This window comes from Podarcis liolepis, assembly GCF_965112155.1.
Source record: "Podarcis liolepis genome assembly, chromosome: 5".
NCBI classification, from domain to species: domain Eukaryota; kingdom Metazoa; phylum Chordata; class Lepidosauria; order Squamata; family Lacertidae; genus Podarcis; species Podarcis liolepis.
Genome location: NC_139556.1, coordinates 74,537,939 through 74,553,994, shown reverse-complemented (window position 1 = coordinate 74,553,994; position 16,056 = coordinate 74,537,939). Strand labels below are relative to the sequence as shown.

At 40.7% G+C, this 16,056-nt stretch overlaps 1 protein-coding gene across 3 annotated transcripts in view; it reads right to left on the bottom strand.

The window, feature by feature from the left end:
- The window catches only part of COL4A3 (collagen type IV alpha 3 chain), an 85,816-nt gene that overhangs the window by 55,482 nt on the left and 14,278 nt on the right, over window positions 1–16,056 (bottom strand). For all 3 annotated transcript variants that reach the window (XR_014526932.1, XM_083506290.1, XM_083506291.1), the window contains exons 2-7: window positions 7,058–7,114; window positions 4,793–4,882; window positions 2,627–2,671; window positions 1,171–1,215; window positions 877–939; window positions 629–682 (exon numbers count right to left, since the gene is read on the bottom strand). Coding sequence is in view for 2 of the 3 variants with exons in the window: in XM_083506290.1 (XP_083362416.1) it covers window positions 629–682; window positions 877–939; window positions 1,171–1,215; window positions 2,627–2,671; window positions 4,793–4,882; window positions 7,058–7,114 (354 nt within the window). In the remaining variant the exon portion in view is untranslated. The remainder of the gene's footprint in view (window positions 1–628; window positions 683–876; window positions 940–1,170; window positions 1,216–2,626; window positions 2,672–4,792; window positions 4,883–7,057; window positions 7,115–16,056) is intronic.

Genomic DNA, 16,056 nt, shown 5'->3' with positions numbered 1-16,056 from the left:
CAAGTAATGTATTTAAAATTTCTAAGTACTTACAATTGCTGTCAAATATAGGTGGAAATAGCAGGATCACAGAAAAAGGAAAGATACGAGCGAAACTTGCCGGTTTTACTATTGGAAATTATCAAACATAATAAACTTTTGATATTTTCCTAAACTATGTTTTTTAATGGAGTGTTTTCTCTTATTGTCACTTGAATATAGAATGAAACAGTATTGAAACACTGAAATATTGAAATCAAAAGAACTTGCAAGTTGGGCTGTTTACAATTTGGAAATTGATGCCCAAACTAAGTTAAGAATGATAACAGAAGATACCTAAAAGTATCTGAATGGTTTGTTGTGTAGCAATAATGACTTTCCAGATGACCATCAGAGTAGAACAGCAGGATATCGTGTGGCTTTAATGATAAAAGGTAACCCCCTTTCTATTCAGTGGCCCAAGCTTGGGACACAAGTACTTGCTGTGTGAGTTTGTCCTTTACTACAAGCTTCCATTTGATAGTTTGCAACACATTTCCCAGCCTCTCTCTTCAGGATTTCCCTAGTCAGTTAGTATGTGGTGCTTTGAACCCCTGGAATGAGAAAGCTCTACATAAGGCACATTTGACTACCATAAACTGAAACTTACTGGTAATCCTGGGAGCCCTCCTTGCCCTGGGAATCCTGGGAATCCCTGCTCGCCCTGGAAAATAGAGAGACAGTGAGCGAGAAGCTGAGGAAGGAGAAAGCATGGGTCCCAAGAAATGTGTTGTCTAACTACACATGCACACACCTCCCCCCAGGCTCCTTATCCTAGGGATAAAGTGTCACAGTGTGATGCTTTACCAACTCTTCCTCTTACAGGTGGCCCACTATTGGTTCTTGCTTCATTCTTACCTTTGTCCCATTGCAACCTGGTATACCTGGACGTCCTGGAGCACCTGCAATTCCTGCTTCGCCCTAAAAGTAGTTAGAACAATGCCAAGGTACCTATTAGTGCAAACTTACTCGTAATAGCCTTTTGACTGTATGGGCGGCTGGTTTATTAAAACTGAATACCATTGTGCCTTAGTAATAGCGCACTTATACTAATAAACCTTTAAGATGATTATTGCCTCCATTATCTTAAAGGTTTATTACCATCAGTAACGTCAATATTGAAGCTGCTCAATTAAGTTTTGTTGTACTTACAGGAAGGCCTGGGGGACCTGAATAACCAGGGACTCCTGGCAAACCCTGATGGTAAGAAGAAACACAGAAAGAAATTCAGTCAGTAGGCTGTTTTTTTTAATAAAGCAAGCCTATTATTATCTAAAGTTATGGAGCTGTAATTGTTCAAGGGTCCAAAAGAACGGACTGTGCTAAGGCTAGGATAAGTACCATTACACAAGTAAGCCTTAATTCACCTAGCAGACCAAAACAATCCCAGGACAGCAAATGTATTGATCTCTCCTTGTGCTTAGTTTCCATGAACTTGCTTAACAAATGGCATTCATGACATTGTTTGTGCCATATTATCATTTGTATCACCAGAATGCTGTAGGATCCGTCACTGAGCCGAGCATGAGGAAATTCATTTATAAAAGCCTTTTTTATTATTAAAAAAAAGATTATGCTGTATCTGAACTTTGAGTCACTGGTAATGCACTGGCTATTTAAATCTGTATTTGAAGAGTATGGGACACTGGACATTGCTTTCATGATTTAAGAAATAAATAAACCCAGAGATGGGTGGTGTGGCTTTTAAGGAGTAGGATTTCCATCTCAAAAATAATTGTACATGCTTCTTTTTAGTAAGTTCTTTATTTCACGTGCAGTTGATATTTGGAAAGTACCCACTAATAGTAAATACTGTGTTTGTCGACAATGCCTGTAGTTTTAAAAAGCTGTTGAATACATTGATTCAGGATTAAGTATTTCTGTTAGGGAAACAGTTGTTTACCATAATATTCACATGTGCAATCCAACATTCAGCGTATGTTACCATACAAAAGTATACTATCACATAAAACAAAGAAATGCATATGTTTTGAAAAGTGTGCAAGCACGTAGAAACATGATTACTTCTTCCAGCTCTCCACACTATAATACAGCTGTGAAGTGCGGACAATTTTCTCAGAACTCTCTCTCTCTCTCTTTCCTCTGTGTGTGTGTGTGGGAGAGAGAGAGAGAGAGAATGAATATGTATGAGTGAGGCGGGGCATTGTTTAACACATTTCCTGCACAACATCTTCCTGATTAAAACTGCCCCCCCCCAACTCTTTGCTGTTTGCCCTGCAGTGGCAGAGGAAATACAGGCACCTCTGCTTGCTTTCCTGGGGGCAAAGTAGCTTGGGGGAAAAAATGGCACAGTGGAAATGTTTATTTATGTGTTACATGGATACTCCACCAACTAAAGAGTTTAAGGTTGCACACATGGCTCCTTCTCTCCCCATGTTATCCTCACAACAACCCCGTGTGACAGCCTAACCACCAACCCAATCCCAGCACCGCTTCCCAAAAAATTGGCAGTCCCCTACAGCTGCATTTCACTTATCAAAAAGCACATCATAGAACCACTGAGATCATGCCCATCATTTTTAGAAAATTGAGAAGTGTTGCTGTTCTGAACACTGCAAGTTAATATATTACTGAACAAAATACGAACCCTTGAACCTTTAGGCCCAACAAAGCCCGCTGGCCCTGGAAAACCCTAGGAAGCAAAGGAAACAATAGTTAATTATACTGGAATTCCTGTCTTTTTGTAGAAGGTCCAAAGACACAATCTGTTCTTCTGGCGTTTGATATCTGTTATACTCTAGTCTAATGATCAAAAGAATTCAAGTAACAGGCAAAAACCAATCCAACTCCAGTGACTACTACTTCACACACCCCACAATGAATATTTTCTTTTAAGGGGGGAAAACTTTAGCAAAAATACAGCCATAATAATAACAGCAACAGAATTGGAAGCACAAAATATTTTTCTGTAAAAATTCTGTCTAAAAGAATTATTTCTTACCCATCTCTTGGGGCAAATACACAGCAATAAAAAAAATGGACCAGCAGTATAACAGAATTTTCATTACATAGGATGTGCTAGTTCTCTCTCTTTTTTCTTTTATATAGAATTTTATTAGAGGTTTTTAACATACAGTATCAAGCAATAAAATCTAAACTCTTTTATAGAAAGTTAATAAAAGGCAATATATCAAAAGAAAAGAATAGCATAGAAAAAGAAAATATAAAATACAATATTCATGATCCTCATACACACACACACACACACACACACACACACACCATCATCATTTTATCTCAATTTTGAAAATGGCTAGTTCTCTTTTTTTCAATCAAGAGGCTTTAAAATGGGTTCAATCATTAACTGTACACAATAAAAAAGAACAGAATGTGCATAGATGTTTATGTGAAAAGCAGGTTTTCAAATCATATGTACATAGACATATTTTTCCGTATCCACAGAAATTATGCAGCCTAGTGAATGCCCATAGACTGGGTATGTGTTGAGGCTTCCTGCTCTGTTCCCAGCAATGCCCGCCACATAGTCATCAAGCCCTTTAAAATCTCACTAGTCAATGGGAAAGTGTAATATGTTGTTAAAACTCTCATGTTGAAATCAACGGGATTTCAAAATGCTTAACCTTCGCTGGAGTGTGCTGAAATATTCCAGTGTACAGGACAATCCCAAACATGTCTGGGGATTGCATGTCTAAACATGTCTGGAGTGGCTGGGGAAACTCAGCCAGATGGGCAGGGTATAAATAATAAATTACTACTACTACTACTACTACTACTACTACTACTACTACTACTACTACTATTATTTCTACTGGGAAATAGGTCATATGGAATACAGTGGCACTTTTTCCAAGTGGGTTCAGGATTGCTATCTAAGGGAGCAATCCTATACACAAGAATTTGCTGTAAGGCAGGCTGGTGTAAATTAAGTCAGGATAAAGTGCTCCAGATCTAAACTCAATCTGGGAGCAGGTCTTCTGTTGACTGAGCCAGCCTAAGCCTGATAGAGGGAAAATTAGGCTTTAAAAATAGTACTTGAGTTACATCTCTCTTTTCGCCAGGTAAACTCTCTCCCCATTTTACCCCTGTTCATCCCAGCAGATCTTGCTGTAGAATTGCTCCCTTATTTAACTTCTGTTTCACAACTGAAGTAGCATCTTTATTGTTATAATCAGGCAGCATTGAAAGAACTAGAGAATGGAAGAAATAATGCAATGAAAGCATACTGGACTTTCGCAGCTTGCTGCCGCAGCTTATGATCAGACAAATCAAATTTGCTTAATTACTTTTGGAGTTTGATTAAAGGCCCACACCTAGTTTCTCAAAGGGCACAGTGTCAGTCAGAGAGAGGGACTAAACTGTAAGCTCGCGGGTGTCATTTACTTTTTCGGTACAGTGGTGCCCCGCAAGACGAATGCCTCGCAAGACGGAAAACTCGCTAGACGAAAGAGTTTTCCATTTTGGAGGTGCTTCGCAAAACGAATCTCCTATGGGCTTGCTTTGCAAGACGAAAATGTCTTGCGAGTTCCTGCGGGTTTTCTTTCCTCCCCCCCTTTTTCTAAGCCGCTAAACCGCTTATCAGCTGATCCGATAAGCCGCTAAAAGTCGCTAATAGCGCTAATCCGCTAATCCGTCAATGGGCTTGCTTCGCAAGACGAAAAAACCGCTAGACGAAGAGAATCACAGAACGGATTCTTTTCGTCTTGCGAGGCACCACTGTATTGTTCTCTCTTTCACACTTGCCATCTGCATACACAGCAGCACCCATAAATATGCATCAGGGATCACAACATACCTTCGGTCCTTGTGGCCCAGGAGGACCCTCTGGACCAGGGAAGCCCATCTGACCAGGTGGACCAGGGAAACCAGGAAAGCCCTTTTCACCCTGCAATACACAATCTGTGTAAAGACTTTGCTTGCACTGTTGTCATTTCTTCTGCAAATTCATTACAGATCTTCACATAACATTCTGGATTTATTTTTTTTAAACCATCCAAGCACATGCCTTCCCATCAGTATAGACTCACAGACACTAAGAACATTCGGGCATCAACATCCCACTTTATGTTTGATGTTGCACTTGAGAACTAAGCTGAGGAAGCTGGGAAAGCACCGATCCATAAGAATTTCTCAAACAGCAGAAGCGTTACATTTATATATTGTACTTAAATGTTTGTAAACTTTTTTCTGCAAGGTGTAATGATGATTGAAATTGAATTTTAAAATTGAATCGAAATCGAAATACTTTATTGTCACTTGTACAACTTGTATACAGTGAGATTACACAAACACCACCCCCCAGCTCTCTTAGTCTTAATTCCCCTCGTTTACTGACGCACACCCACCAAACCCGAAAGTCAGTTGCCCTGTTGTTATCTTTTCATTCAGCAGCCTAGCAGCCCATGGATAGAAGCTGTTTTTTAACCTGTTGGTGCGACTAATCATGTTTCTATATCTTCTGCCTGAGGGTGGGAGATCAAGAAAGTGCCGGCCAGGGTGTGAATCATCCCTGAGAATTTTCCTCACTCTCCTGAGGCAACGTTCTTCCATTATGTCATCCAGCGGATTCACGGGACAGCCCATAATATATTGTGCTGTATTCACCACCCTCTGTAGGCACTTCCGATCAGATGATGTCAAACCAGCGTACCACACTATTATGATAACTAGCATAATAGTATAGGCTACAGTGACGGTATAAACAAAAATTGATTAATTTAATCAGGGTCAATAAAATAATAGGCTGCACTCAATGGTACTGTTCTGCTTGCCCAGCAGACCTCCACTGGTGCAATGGAGCTTCCCTTTCCTCACCTTTGCAGCTGCTCCCACCCATCATGCATCCTCAACATTAATTTTGGAGGTGCATGGAGAGAGGAGGGGAATGGAAAGCTGTGTGTCATGAATGGAACACAATTCATGCAGTATCAGATGCTACCCAATATCTTTATCCATAAAAACGTAAGAAGAACCTGCTAAATCAGGCTAGTAGTCCATTTCATCCAGCATCTTGTGCTCGCAGTGGCCAACAAGATGCTGGTGGGAAGCTTGCTAGCAGGACCTGAGCACAACAGCACTCTCTCCTGTCCCGTGGTTTCCAGAACTGGTATTCAGAGGTATGCTGCCTCCATGAATTTGTCTAACCGTCTTTTAAAGCCATCCAAGTTGGGGGCCATCGCTGCCCCTTTGGAGAGAGAATTCCAGAGTTTTAACTACACACTGTGCGAAGAAGAATTTTCTTGCTCCTGGTCAATCGCTGCCAGTTCAGACCCCATGACTGAATATTTAAAATTATGATTTATTTATTTTTTGCCCCAATAAACATCCCTTTACACTTGTTTACACCAAATTGCATTTGACATTTTAATGCCCATTCACTCAGCTTGGAAAGATCATTTTGAAGCTATCCGCAATCCCTTTTTTAAACCACCATCAGTATCATCAGAAAACTTGTCTACCTCACTGCTCACCCCTATCTCTAGTCATTTATGAACAAGTTAAAAAGCAAAATGAAACACTAAGTGAATATTGCTTAGTCCTACTATTGGTCCAACTAAGCCCCTAATCTTGTTAGCCCATAAATATAGTTGCCAGCTCATTTTTATTTTCTCTCATGGCATGCTATTCCAACATATGCCGCTGGAGGGGGCACACTACTGTTTTGTGCACACAGAATTTTCTCAGCTTTCTTTATGGTTATAAGTGAGCTGATTTGTCAGGAATACTACAGATCTGAATGCACAAATCAAGAGTTTCGAACTCTTTCTGCAATACGTTTCTGAAATGATGCCCAAACTGTTACACTGTTTTTAGTACAAGGTACAGCATATAATCTCAAAATGTTCTATCACGTCCTAGTTATTGAGATATCAAAATGTTGCTGCCCCCACCAGTTAATTTAGTTTGCCATGGGGATAATAATACTGGCTTACCTTACAGGTTTGCTCTGAGAATTACAATCATATAACGTATGAGAAGCACTTGAACTCTCAAAAGTATTATGCAAATATTAATTATTATGTATTTTTTTTATAAAAAAAGTAAATATGCAACCTCTTACCTTACTGCCTTTGATCGCATCACAGGAACAGTGGCTTTTACCATTGCAGACACAATTCTGAAAAAAATGTAATAGGATCTTTACAATAAATCCATAGTTTATGGGTTCATTCTTTTCTTTTTTGAAATTGCAATGCATTATCTTTAAATGAAAAACCTGGTCTGTTTTTACTTTCCCCACACATCTTCGTGTAAGAGTATTCTGATGTGTAAGGGTAAATGGCTGGGTGGATAAATAAGTATTTAGCAAGCGTCAAAAACTCAGTTTATGTATGCCTTATTTCATAGGGGAAGTGGTTGCAAAAGCTCTGCACCTCAACAGAAGGGGCTCTCCTCCAGGTTGTTGTAAGATGAATCTGAGCAAGCTACCAAGAAAGACTTATCTGAAGATCTCAGCAAACAGGCAAGTCTACATGGGAGAAGCCATTCCTTCAGATAGTGTAGTTTCACATTGTTCAGAGCATTAGAAGCCAGCAAAAGAACTTCAAACTTAGCTCAGTAGCAAATTGGCAGTCAGTGCAGTCCTTTTATAAGTGATGTTGCACAGCTCCACTCGGTAACCTAAACACTGCAGCTTCTGAATCAGCCTAAAGCCCGCCCCCGCCCCCACGTGGAATTACAAATCTACCACTGGGGTTACAAATGCATGATCACTGTGGAAAAGCTATTCCTGTCCAGGAATGGCTGGTCAAGGGCATTCCTGGTCACCGGTCATTTTGGTCTCCAGTGACAATGATGGATCAAGGAGCACCCCCAGGTGATGTACTTGCTGCTTCAGAACAGGCAAATTGCCCAGTTCCCAGGCATGAGAACCATCCATTCACGAGGCCTCCTATCTTGTCAGGGTTCAGCTTCAGCTTATTGGCCCTCATCTAGCCCACCATGCATCAAAGCATGGTGCATCTGTGTTGTGTTGTGCTGTCAAATTCATCCTTGCATATAAAATGCAGGTTCTTTAAAATGCAAGTTGCATTTTGTGCGTGTGTGTGCGTGCACGTACAAGTGAATTAAGAGGATTAGGGCAGGCATGAGAAGGGGAATTTAGCCCTTACCACTCATTCTGTGATCCCAAGAAAAATCCCTCCTGGTTTTGAGGGAAATCTCGCAATAGTAGATTTCCCCCCACTAGTTTCAGAAGAAGAATCCTGTTAATTTTCAGCCCCCCCCCCAACTGCATTTTTTAAAAATCTGCATCTCAGATGCAAATAAACATTTAGTATACTTGGGACTCCAATCTGTGAAAGAGACCACATGTTTCTAAACATACTGATTTGACCCAGGTGCCTGGGCAGATTGCATAAAATTACAGAAAAAAACTCAAAACTCAAAATCAAAGCTGATTACTTCTATTGCAGACATGACCATTATTATCTTCAGTCTTTCACGGTAATTTATTCAGTTACATGATGACCACAAATCAGAACAGAATATCGAGCAGTAATAAGAATGCATGAAAAACTATTTATATTTCATCTGTGCTGGTGAAATCTTGTCACAAAAAGTGCATGCATCAGCCTTGGGAAAGAGAGACGAGACAGAAAAGGGCAGCATGAGGCAGCAAGAGAAACAGACAGCCAAAGGCAATGTGTGTATATGCACACTCACAAAAACGAAAGAGAAGAGAAAGAAAGATGTGCAATGCATGCAATACAGGAGAGAAAGTGATGGAGAGAAAGAAGTGCAATAGCAAAAGCAGGCTTTGTGGGGGAGAGGAAGAGAGGAGGCAAGGGAAAGGAAGAGATTCTTCCACAGTCAACTGATTAGGCATTGGGGGTGGCAGGGAAGGTTGGAATTTATCAGCCAAAATTTTGCCTTCATAAGGCCTCTGCTCTTATGAACCATACTGGATTGCTGGAACATAGCTTGGGATTTTCATTGGATACACCCTGGGTGGCTTGCAACATTGCTTCCTTTCATCTAATGGTTACTTCACACGGCAAACATTGTGCCTTCTGGATTGGAAATACTGTACAATTATGTGATGAATCTATGTACAATAGAGAAAACCCAGGTCACATCTGCACCACACATTTGAGCTAAAATTCCCGGTACCCTGAACAAAACTACACTTCACAGAATTATTTTTTTCGGGGGAGGGGGAGCCATTTTCTTTAAATGCAAACTGAATGTGCTTTATGGTGTGAACGTGACCTCAGAGAATATGAGGTGGGTTTTCCCCAATGATGTGTTCCTATCCAATGACTGACCCAGAAGTCACTTGACGCCTGCAGATGACTTGAAAACAGTGCTTGATATCTGAAGTATTTTTTATCCAGACTTGAATTCCTAACAGAAAAGTAATCAATGTGGTGTCTCCTTGGTATTTGGGACTACCAACTTCCATCAACCACAGCCAGCATGGTCAATTGACAGGGACGATGGGAGTTGTATTCCACAACAGCTGAAGTGAATCCCGTTGGCTACTCTATGCTAGACTTTTGATGGCATATTCTCCATTTTACTCACAACATCCAGAAAAATTAACCTCCTGGTACCAATGTTTAGAATACTGATACATGTACATTTAATTTATGTTGCACAATCAGAATAGTTTGTTCTGTGACTAGTGATTAAGGAGTTTTGAGTATATTATAAAGTATTATGCTAATACTACTCTCCATTATGCTAATGCATTATGCTAAAGCTATGGTTTTCCCAGTAGTGATGTATGGAAGTGAGAGCTGGACCATAAAGAAGGCTGATCGCCGAAGAATTGATGCTTTTGAATTATGGTGTTGGAGGAGACTCTTGAGAGTCCCATGTACTGCAAGAAGATCAAACCTCTCCATTCTTAAGGAAATCAGCCCTGAGTGCTCACTGCAAGGAGAGATCATGAAGCTGAGGCTCCAATACTTTTGGCCACCTCATGAGAAGAGAAGACTCCCTGGAAAAGACCCTGATGTTGGAAAAGATGGAGGGCACAAGGAGAAGGGGACGGCAGAGGACGAGATGATTGGACAGTGTTCTCGAAGCTACCAGCATGAGTTAGACCAAACTGCGGGAGGCAGTGGAAGATAGGAATGCCTGGTGTGCTCTCGTCCATTGGGTTACGAAGAGTCGGACACGACTAAACAACAACAACAACAACAATGCTACTATTGTTAAATGGTTATATATATATATAATTGACTGATGTCCAGAAAAAAGTCAACGTGTCTCATATTTTTCAGACACATTGAGATATGCTTTGTGGATATGCATGCTCTGATTCTGCACTAAAGCATTATATTAAGTGCACCATGATCACAAATGTTTATTCAAACTGGATAGCTCTGGATTATTATTTTTTCTCACACTTCTCGGCATAGTCCAACCTTTGATAACTACACATTTGACCCAAAAACTCTGAGTTGCATATATTATACCAAGAATTAGCCAGCATGCCTTTTGAGTTTTATGAAACTGGAACTTCAAAATGCAGGATAATAGTTGGTAGAGGTTGCTGGGAAACTCATATGTTTGGACATGGGGAGAAAACACCAACAAAAATAAAGAAAAAACCAGCCATCACAACCATTTCTTGAGGATGGTGGTATTTTGAATGCAGTACAGTCTACTCTTGGGGGTGGGGGAATAGTTTCAACTTTGTGGTATTCTGCTGTCATGCCACCAGACATGACACCTTCATTTCTTTCATATTTTGAATAATTTAAACAGTACTGCTCATTCAGAGATTAAACTGTACAATACACAAGAATGTTCCCATGAATAATCTCTCTTTCTATCAATTTGCTGTGTACACAGAACAGCAATACAAAATTTGCATGATAAGCCTTGGCAGCAACCAAAGTAAGGATGACATTTGACTAAGAAGGATTTCCACTTGTGTAACATAACATCTCCCCCCCCCCTTTCCCTGAATGCTCCCCAAATCTTCTCCATAGTGAGTTTCTCCTGATCCTCCTCTCCAAGAATGGCAAGTGTGCTTTCTTGCATGTAAAGAAGCAAAGTCTTATTTCAGCAAACAGATAGTGTAAACTCAGCAACAAGAGCAGGAATTAGTCCAGACACCTTTAAGAGCCAGAGATGCAGCAAATATCAAACCAACTTAGGAGAGGAGCTTTAATGTTCCCTAAATGCAATTCAGGGACAAAGCCATGGTTAAGGATTTCAGGATCAGGAGCAGTGAGCTGAGACTGCACAGGAGTGTGAAGTTATTTCAACTGTCAGCCCTGCCTACCCACCACACTTTTAAATAGAGACATGCCTGTCCCAGCAATAACCCTTAGCCTTGAGCTGGGTGCTGCTTCTTGAGTGCTGCATCTGCTCCTGCCTCCTGATGTCCTTCAGCTGCCTTGGAGACAACACCAAAGAATTGCCGTGAAAATCCCTGAAACGAGAAGTACTTGACTATAGAGTTAGATTAAATAACAAAAATCAAAAAGTTCAAGGAAAAATTAACCTAGAATTAAACAAAGACTTAACGAGATGCCGGCTACAAAACTCATTTCACTGAACTACGGTAGTCAGTTTCCTCAGAAGGAAATAAATAAATTATAAACCTTAAATGATTTTAAGTGATATCAAACAAACTCAAGAGCAGGGCTGAAACGCTTCCCTGAGTATACAAAAAAGGTATGAAAACCTCAATGCTCTTGAGTTTGCTTGAAATCATTTAAAATCGTTTAAGATTTATAATGTTCTCTTAAATAGGACTATGTTTAAAACTTTTTCATTGAGGTTTTCATACCTTTTTTTTGAAACTCAGGGAAGCGTTTCAGCCCTGCTCTTGAGTTTGTTTGATATCACTTAAAATCATTTAAGGTTTATAATTTCTTTATTTCCTTCTGAGGAAACTGATTAGTTCAGTGAAATGAGTTTTGTAGCCGGCATCTCATTAAGTCTTTGTTTAATTCTAGGTTAATTTTTCCTTAAACTTTTTGATTTAACTCTATAGTCGATTACTTCTCGTTTCAGGGATTTTCACGGCAATTCTTTTGTTTTGTGTAATTTCTTGGTTCCATGACTGTCTTTTTTTAATTGGAGACAACACCAGGCTTTCCTCCTTCCCTGACAATTCAGTCTGTGCAGAGAAATGGCCTCCCCCAGCATTGCATGGCCTCGCCTGTCCTGTCCTTCCCCATCCAATGAAAAACTTGAACTCACAATTCATTCTCCCAGAGGCTTTAATTTTCAGATTAGATTAGTACATAAAGCATGTTACAGGTTACAATAATCAGAAGGTTAAATACATGGCTAAGCATAAGCAGATGCAGGTGGTATTGTGGTCTAAACCACTGAACCTACGGCTTGCCGATCAGAAGGTTGGTGGTTTGAATCCCCGCGACAGGGTGAGCTCCCGTTGCTTGGTCCCAGCTCCTGCCAACCTAGCAGTTTGAAAGCACATCAAAGTGCAAGTAGATAAATAGGTACCGCTCCAGCAGGAAGGTAAATGGCGTTTCCGTGCGCTGCTCTGGTTTCACCAGAAGCGGCTTAGTCATGCTGGCCACATGACCCAGAAAAACTGTCTGTGGACAAATGTCGGCTCCCTCAGCCAGTAAAGCAAGATGAGAGCCGCAACCCCAGAGTCGTTCGAGACTGGACTTAACTGTCAGGGGTCCTTAACCTTTTTTTAAGCATAAGCTAAGTTATTGACGGAACAAGTGACACACCCACTGAACCTTCCTTTTAAAGAGTGGGGTGGGCACAGCTTTAGCGTTGAAGTAGCTAGGGTCCCAAGTCTGGACAAGCAAGCAGAAACTCCTTTGGGTGGGTTGGCCTTATGAGCCATGTTCAGGCTGACACTGGCATCTCTGTGTCTGTGATGAAGGAGATGGAGACAGGGTCAGCTCAGCATCAGACTTACTGCTAGCCACCTCTCTAGAGGGAGTAGATTCCTGAGTGATAGGAGGCACCAAAGGTGGTTCCTCAGCAGGTGAAGCACTAGGCATCTCCAGAGGGAGGATGGAAGACTTCTCTATTAACCTAATTGGGCCCTTCCCAGGATCTGGCTGTCTGGCCCCCAAGTCACTGGGTCTCTCCTCAGGATCAGAAGCCTCTAGTCCTCTCCATCATTGTCCTTGGGTTGGCCATGACAACGTTGGGGGAATTCATACAACAGATTTAGGGAGTGTGTGCAAGAGCAGGAGAGAGGGAAATTTCTGTTGTACAAGCATAAATCCTTGTAGTGATGGAATGTGTTGGCTGGGTGCACCTTAAGTTTTAATTGCACAGTTTCTTTGTTACAAAACTAGTGTGGCTAAGATCCGAAGTGGCACCTCTGTTCACATAAGGTGTGCACCTCCCCTAACACTATATCTCACACCTTTGCCAGGGATCCCCCAACACCATATCCAGGGAATGCAGGCAGTGGAAGGGGACAGTGTGAAAGGGAAATAACTATTCAAGCAAGAACACTTGCACTCCATTTTTTGATGTTCCATTTATTCTGATTCCGACGCAGACCAATGGTACACTTGGGGCTGTATAGTGGAAAGGGAGAAAAATGGAGAGAACAAAAGGTGAGTCAGAGCACTTGATAGCGCTTTCCAAAAAACTATTCCAAAACAGAGGTGGCTTCATTCTTTCAACAGAAAACCAGACCTCCATTGAATGACTTTGTTTACTTTATAAAAGCCTATTATTACTGTCCGTGCCACTCTGCCTGCTTTGCCACTGTGCTGAATTAGAACTGCCAGTGAAAGGGCAAATGTTAGCTGACACAGCACAATGCTAGAAGGAGAGGAGGAAAACAGGGCAATGACAGCGTTTGATTTGTTTTAAATTAAAGAACAAAAGGGTTAGAGTGATGAGATGGGAAAGTGAAATAAGAATTGAATAACTGGGCATACATTGTAGTTGGACTAACAGTGGTTTAGGATCATTTCATGACCCAAGCAAGATGTGCAGTGAAAAGACTCTGGGTACTCCGTAGGAACTTGATGAGCCTTGTTGGGTTTTCTATTTTATAATTTTATTCTAACAAAATTTTGACAATCAACAATTCTAAGAATGCTTAGGGATAAAAAAGGCCAGAAAGAGTACTTGTTGAAAATACAGGGAAATACAGGGAAATACTTTTTCACTGCTGTATGTTGTAAGAGTAGCAGTACAAAGAGCTTCTCTCTGTGAATGAGTGTAGTGATGATATAGATACCTCATGATTTTTTTGTTCCTGTCTCTCTTTTTCTGCTCCTTTAGCTGTGACAGCTCTGTTGGCTATGTGACACCCTCATGGCAGCCATTTTGTGACTGGCACCAATGGCATTTTCTCAAAATTAAAAATGTGCACTCTGGGTGATAAACCTGTTCTATGTCAAAATTAAACAAAGTATAATTCTTGCAGGGTGTACTATTATTAACCATGGTAGTACATTCTACAACAGATGTGCATAGATGGCGAGTCTCAAAAAAACAAGCAATTTCATTAAAAACCGTTTCAGTGCCATGCACCACCTTGCTGCCACCCCTACATTTAAGTGCAGGACGTGTGGTACCAAAACCTAAAATCTCCCAGAAAATATCAAATAAAATCAGACCACAGGATAACAAAAACTAGTGTTCTTAGCACAGAGCACACTATAGTAGTGGTTGCCAAACCCCTAGACAACTTGAAAATTGCTGAGGGTCTTAGTAGACTACTTAATGATTTTGCTGCCTGTGGTTTAGTAATTGTAACACACTGTCCTAGATGCCAAAGTCACCGCTATGGACAAGCTGAACAAAGCTTTTGGACCATCGGTCTGCAAACCACACTTTGGAAACCTGTGTTCTGAAGTATGGATGAGGGTCTGACTCTCCACATTCCTGGAGCTAATAAAAGTAAATGGAGAAATGCTAAGTGAGATGCTCTTAATAAATGTGGAGGAGGTACATACGGAAGAAGGAACTCCCTGAAGTATACATAATCACCAGTGTAGGAACAGCTTGTACAAACAAAACAGCTGCACTATCAAAATTAAAGCAACAGGAAGGCATGTCAGGGCCTGGCCTCCTTTGGATATTTCATACCCCTCCCTGAACATTCAGCATTCATTAAAAAAAGAAGTTTTGAGCCTTTTTATATGTAGAAAGATAAAGAAAAATATCCCAGCAAGCAGTATTTCACACAGTTCTTTACTAAAAGTTAAGCCAAGTAAATAACTTTAAACAAAGTTACCTGGTTTTATATCCTGCAACAATCTCCACACCTCCCTTAGTATCCCGCCCTCCACACTTTGTGTTGATCACTTTGCTGCAATGGCAAAGTGGTGGCAGAACTCCTGCTTTCTGGTGCAATTTGTGTGGCTGAACTGGGGGTGGTTGCACAAATTCACCACCCTCCCTATTCTGCCATCACCCCCTTCGGCAAAGGTCTCAGCACTGCAGAGGTCTGCATGAATAAAATCACCTTTGACTACTGGCAAAAGGTCATAAGAGAAGGGGCTAGATAGGCTTCCTTGGTAAGGTAGGTTAGATCTTGACCTAACCTACCCCAAAAGGCTGTGAATATAAAAGAATGGACCATACATGACACCCTCAGATCCTTGGAGGATGAGTTGGATGAGAACAAAACCTATGTAATCTGAAAAGTTATCTACCTGTTCTTTATGTATGTTGATATTTATGCTCTTGATATCATTACCAAATTTTGCATTATGGCTCCTGAGATCAAGGACGAGGTACTTGTCTGTGTTTGGATACAACTGGATAAAGAAGGTGGAATGAACCTTTCAAAACTTGACTGATTTTAACCACTGATCTCAAAACAGCATATAACATATATTTTTGTTTCTTAGAATTCCCTAGCAACACCAGGTATGAGGCTGCTAGTAAATTAATATGTAAAATTATATTAAACATCACATATATTTTAACTGTAGGAAGTAAAAGTATTCAGACAGAAACGTGGCTGTTGAAACGGATAGTGTTCCAGCCTAAGGAATGTGTCTGTGTAGGAAACAAATATTTTCTGATGTACTTTTCATACCTTTTGCAGGTAGTAAACCCCACTCAGGGTAAGACGGTACTTGAGTCAGGTAGGCAGACAAAGCAAGCTATCTCAGCTATTTATGCCTACAC